We start from the raw sequence: 6,539 nt of genomic DNA on the forward strand, positions 1-6,539 counted from the left end.
AATATTACATAGCAGACTTCGTCTAGGTCACTGTGCGTTGAATTCCTATTTTTATAGTATTAATTATGCAATTTCTCCATATTGTAAATGTAGATGGGGAATAGTTGAATCAATTAAACATTTCTTTCTGCACTGTCCTCGATATGCTGCTCAGCGACAATGCTTACTTTCCTCGTCTGCACAGTTGCTCCACGCCACCTGGTTAAGTTTATCGGAGGATCAGATAGTTGAAACATTACTATTTGGTTCAGAAACGCTTGGTTATGAAGAAAATCAAATTTTGATGCGGAATGTTCAACTGTATATCCTTCAAACCAAGAGATTCACCAGTTTAATTGAATATTAATATGCAATAATTTATCTCTAGATTTTGAAATCTCTTCTCAGAGCTAACTATATTCTTTCTCTTTATTAATCATCCTATATTTGTGTATCTTTTATTTAAACACGATGTACTCCTTAGTTCTAAATAATTCAACATGATCTCCCTCGATGAGCCTAGCTCTTGGAGAAAATGTTGAGAATTTAAATATGTTTAAATAAAAAAACAAACAATGTTTATTAATTTGGTTATATAACTCAATAGCCAATATGCATTCATGTAAATCGTGTCAACACAGGACAGCTTCTTTACGTTCGTATGTTAGGCATATAGCGTTCAATTTTCATGTGACTCGGGATCACTCGAGCATGAGTAAGACTTTAATGAATTTAGGCGAGAATGTCAGCATGCAGTGTCTCATTCCATTTTTGTGCTAAGCAAGTTGATAACGTATTTGAGTTACTTTAACATTTGAAAAGTCACATAATGGAGGGAAATGAAATAACCTGTCCATTCCAAAGTTGTGGCTTAAAGTATAGAGTAAAATTCTCAGTTTCCTCACACTTCGTTGGGGAGAATATGTCACGTAATGAAGTCCTAGCTAAACAAAAGAAATGTTGTCAATTTTGAAACTTGGAAGCATGAATATCTAATCTTTTCGTTTTATTAGCCTATACTGAACTGATATAATCAATAAAAATTTTTGGTGTCAGAGCTTTAATATGTAATTGTAGGAGTACGTGTATTTGCGACAACTTTTCTCAAACTCTGCAGTCATGAGTTCACCATGAGTTCACATGGACAGACATTTGCTCCCTGCTACTCTACTAGTTGATCTCAATTAATATATATAGTTAAAACGTATGTAAAAGTAAAAACTCACGTTTGTTTAACGGCCCAATAAACCGTATATTTGTGGTGTTGCTTGTTTTAAATCAATCATGGCTTATTTTGTTGTATGATGTGTCCTCAGCTAGATTTCCCAATATTGCTCCACCACTCTGAATATCCATGATATTGTATTTTACACACAATATTGCGCACAACGTTACTGTAAAAGTTAGACATTGTTGGCTGATTGGTTGATTATCTGTTATTTATAGTCATTTGTAATTTTTTCAACACTCGAAAACAGCCTTTATTGCCCTCTTTTGCTTAACTCTAGGGTATAGGTAGTTGTGTGAAATGTGGGTCATTCAGAAACGAAATCTATATGTTTTAGAAAACCTTCACCAACGTTTATTGGAGAAAATTGATCAGATTTCCTTTTTCAGAAACGAAATTTCATAAAACTGCACACACATATTTCTGCAGTTTGCTATGTACATGCTATTTTCGCAGCACGATTGCCTGTATTTCGCTGCAGGGTTGCCGGTAAAATTACAAAAAACTGTAAAAAACAGTTTCACCTCAAAACCCAGTCTTTTTCTGTTAAAATAAACAGTAGATTTACTGTAAAATTACAGTGATTTTTAATTTAACAGTTTCCGTTAATTTACAGTACTTTCTCTGGCGTTCAAGCTGCCAGTATTCTTTACTGTAAGACAACAGAATTTTTTTTAACAGTCTATTCAAGTCAGGAACTTGTTGGTATAGTATAAATGAATATAAACTGGATGAAACATCCGCATCTCAGCCTATTAACATCTCCCACAACGTTTCTTTCCTGAATTCACCACGAATTATTTGGAGCACCCTGACGACATCAAGTGTGACGACATAGGATCGTGTAAACACAACGGCTTTCGAAAGTGTCTTTTCTATATGTGAAGAAAGATCCGAGCGGGGTTATTAAAGAAATACAGCGCTTAGATGTAAGGGTGTCTTAACATGCAGCACTCAAAGATGATGTTTAGGAGTTGAGAAAGATTTGTGGATCACATGTGTCGATTTTGTCTTGTAATGTTACAGTAAATTACCTAAGGGTCCAGTACTTCATCAAGCTCTAGGGAGGTAGATAGTCCTTCAACTCTGGTTAATAAGAACACTCCAATATTCATGGAAAACACAGGGTTCGAGATTTCTAAATTGCATGGTCTAAAATGCCAGAGACATTACTTCTAGCATGTAAGCAAAGGTTCGTTCAAAACCAAGCGACCACAGAGAAATGGTGAGAATTATTTGTGATGGATGTAAAAAGGCATTCGACCCTGGCGGGTAGAAAGAATGTAAGCATGTAAGCAAAGGTTCGTTCAAAACCAAGCGACCACAGAGAAATGGTGAGAATTATTTGTGATGGATGGAAACTATTGAACGAAAGGCTAAAGATTTAGGATTATATAAAGCAGGTGTCCAGAAAGAAAGTTAAAGATTCAGAGAAACTGATCAAGAATGCTGTGGAATTCCGATAGCCTAAAGCTGCTAGAACGACTGCACGTGGTATCTGCCTTCTACATCTCGCATATTTTGACAAAGATGAGGAGAAAATGATACAATCTTTCGACGTGAGTTATATGTAATATTTTACCTGATTTGTTCTTAAGTTTGTATCAAACCTGACATGTCACTCCCCGTCTAGCGACGCACTATGGTTCCTGGTAACTAATGGCGTAATATATTAGCAGAACAACACAAAACAACATGGCGACGTTAAAAATATAATATTAGCCTTTTATTCAGAAGTATTTCCACATTTCTACTTTTACAAGCTCAAAAAATTAGATAAAGAAATGCCAAACTGTGTTCGACAATGTCAATTGAGAAATTTCACAACCCGGGCACTAATCATGTTTACCAGGTAGCTAGAAATGCGACATTCCAGTACACCCCTTTGAATGAGTTACTGAAAAGCACATCAACCCAGTAGAGATTGTATTATGCGAGATTTCCACGATCGGTAACTCTGTCGTGGGCATGTCTTCTTTCAAATGGAAGATCTATTGCCCTCCTTTTGTACGTGGATGATTGCGCGATAGCTAATTCGCTTGGTTCAGTGGCGTAGCCAGCCTGACGTTCTGTCCCGCTAAGCTAATATATGAAAAAAATAAATTTCTAAAGACATGAATAATTAATTATAATAACATGAGATTTAAAATAGCTTATGGGATTCAATCTCCTGGTTAATTTGGATCGTGGCATTGAAGAGAAAGCAAGTGTCATCTATGATTTCATAAAGCAAGAGCATTCGAGCAAAAAGAAAGTGAGGGAGATTGATACTGCGATTTCCAGTTGAGCGTGGAATTGCGAAAGTTTGTTCGTTAAGTTTTGTAGTTTGAAAGCAATGTTTGTGACGTCATCTAATAATGTTACTAGGCGACGCTCACCAAGTTGTCAAGGAAAAACTACAGGCAGCGCGGTCAATGCGGGCACCGCGTACTGTCTTATGTATATGATTATCCTAAGGCTGGCAACTCTCTCGTTCAAGTTACTTCTTGATCATCGTTCAAGTTAATTCTTTTAATACAATGCCAATGGGTCCGTCAATAATTTTCCATCTTCCGAAAACTTTATACAGCATATCTATTAATTTACCTGATAATTGGCTCTGTCGTCATTGTTGTTAATACTGATGTCAATAATGTTACAACATGCAGCAAGAGAAGAGAACTCGGCCATTGCTTTCGATCTGACCAGAGATGAAGATGAGAAGAGCTCGGCACACACCTAAACTTACAGAAATAAAGCGTGATCGAGACTATCACCATTAAATAGCCCGCTGTTCGAATAGTAGGTATCATTGGAATATGTACAAAAAGTTGCAAAACCTTTCCAACCGTGAAGAAAAGAACCTGAAATTAAAATATTACTGTCAGCTGATCGAAGACGCGAAGGAAGATGGCAGCAGAATGTGGCGAGTAATCAAAAAAATACTTCCAAGTAATAAAGGGTCAGCTGTATTTTCTGTTTTTGTTGAAGAAAGATTGCACACTGACGAACAATCTGTTGCAAAAATTATGAATGATATCTTTGTGTCTATTGGTAAAACACTATCAAAGGCCTTTGGTCGTATGACCCGTGTGAATTCTGTTGTTTGCTCACCGTCCATTAATTTTAATCTGAATAATGTCTCCGACGATTTTGTTAGGGACGCCTTAAAATCAATAAAAATGAATAAAGCCGTTGGTTTGGAGAAGCTGAGCGCCCGCTTATTAAAGGTTGCCTCCGATGTTATCTCTCTAGTCTTTACAGAGTTGATAAATAAATCGTTCTCAGATGGGATTTTCCCTAAGATATGGAAATCAGCAAGGGTTTCGGCATTGTTTAAAGGAGGCGATAAATCTCGAAAGGACAATTACCGTCCTATATCAATCTTGTAATCTTGTAATCGTCCTATATAAAGAGAATTTCGAGATACTGGAGAAGAATGATCCTTGACAGATTAATTGAGTTCGTAGTTTGTGTTCATGATTTTCATGAAATGATTTGATTACTTCCTTTGTCGAGCTGTATTGTTCATATTGTATGTTAGTGTGGTTATTCGTCATTTTCCAGAGGTGCTTTATTGATTCATTAGGTGATGCTTTTAATGCTGCTCGAATCGTTGTTTGACACTGTATAAATTTTGTTGATGGTGGAATGATGTTAAGACGAAATTTGTTGGTTGTTAAATGCACATTACTCAATGTTCCAGAAATAGGTATTTCAAGCCATTTACGGATATATTGGTTGACTATTGAATCTAGGTTTTCTGAAATCCAGGTTTGCGAAAGAGTTGCTACAAAATAATAATAATAATAATAGTGATGAAACAGAACTAAAAATCAAGCAAAGTCAAAATGCAGGGATGACTATCAATCAGATGACACCAACCCTAATTCTCCACAAGACCGTAGTCCGAGCGTCAGCCCTTTTGAGAGGACATATCCTATTGCTGGGATTCATGAAGGCTTTGCCAGTGTCGAGAAAAGATTGCCAAAGCAAGAGACAAAAAGATTGCTTGATGAAGAAATTGATGGCCTAAAGGAAAACTAAGGCGAAAGAAGAGGAAAGAGAGTGCTCCAATGTGCCAGCCATTCCTGATGGTGAAACTGAAAGCACTATGGAGCAGCAAAGAAGAAAATTCCAGGGAATTTATCAAAAAGGCAGTGAAGATTACAGCCTAATGAAACACCTAATGGATAACACTTATGCAAAGAGAAGACAAGAAATTGTCTTGCATAATACAAATGTCTGGAATAATCTACAGGATTATCCTTTTCTGAAGGATGACAAAGGTGTTCAGGTACAAAAGTTTAGATAGATCAAAAAGGTGCAGTAGACCTTCAGCTTGAAGAACGATGCATCTGATTGGCCAAAGTGTAATTAAGCGTTGCGAAGAGTTGCAAGATTGTGATTGGTTGAGGTGGCTCCTACAATGCCCGCGCTGTAAAATCACGCAATGAAAAATGCAAAATATACGCTGTCTCGTACTTCTACAATGATCGAATCGATATAATTGTGATAAACAAAGCGAACAACGAACTTCTCAGCTACATACATAGAAGTTCTCAGCGATATACATAGCGCATATACATAAAGCGTTTCGTTGGGATGTCACTTGTAATTTGAGAAGTTAATGAATCCAACAATCTCAGCGTGTATAGCGCATATACATGAAGTGTTTCGTTGGGATGTCATTTGTAGAAAATCAAAATATTTGTCATAAATAGTAATGTATAGGAGTATGATCCATAAACAAATCCTCCAATCGGTATAAACAAAGCGCGCAACGAACTTTTTAGCTATATAAGAAGAAAAAGAATCCGTGTAGTTGTGCATCTAGCATAATCTCTTTGTCTGCGTCTAAACGGCACATCAGTAAAGGTCAATAAAACATCCAAAAAACTTACATCAAAAGGCTTGGGCACTGTCACACTAAAAGATATTTTATGGTAAGTCCTTAAAGTACTCATAATATGTCAATATGTTTACTAATGATGACATGAGATGATAACAGTGATAAGTCAAGGCTCGAAGCAAAATAATTAGATTGTTGCAATTATCCTTAGTTTATCTATAACCTTTCTAATCATTGGTGATTATAAATCAGCATTATGAACGTACTATACTATTCTGTTTTTTATGGAATATTGTAGCAGCCTTGATCATGGAAGGCAAAAAGTGGTCAAATCGCGGTACTGGCACTTGCCCCTCATGTAAGAGATTTACTTATGTCAACAGACAAAAACCTCCAAAATGCCCTAATTTTGAATATGACCTTGGTGGAAGCTTTGAAGGGGCTGAAAAACCAAGAAAAAGCGTACCAGATGCCGTGTTAATTACGGAAAATATTCTTTCT

General features: G+C 36.5%; 1 protein-coding gene across 1 annotated transcript; it reads left to right on the plus strand.

The window, feature by feature from the left end:
- Positions 1-4,005: 4,005 nt before the first annotated feature.
- Positions 4,006-4,578, plus strand: LOC114536497. Its single transcript, XM_028557843.1, has one exon. It carries the CDS (start codon positions 4,006-4,008, stop codon positions 4,576-4,578), a length of 573 nt encoding a protein of 190 aa, XP_028413644.1.
- The last annotated feature ends 1,961 nt before the right edge of the window (positions 4,579-6,539 follow it).

The sequence above is a fragment of the Dendronephthya gigantea genome, unplaced genomic scaffold, assembly GCF_004324835.1.
Source record: "Dendronephthya gigantea isolate DGI-Jeju-01 unplaced genomic scaffold, DenGig_1.0 000137F, whole genome shotgun sequence".
NCBI lineage: Eukaryota > Metazoa > Cnidaria > Anthozoa > Malacalcyonacea > Nephtheidae > Dendronephthya > Dendronephthya gigantea.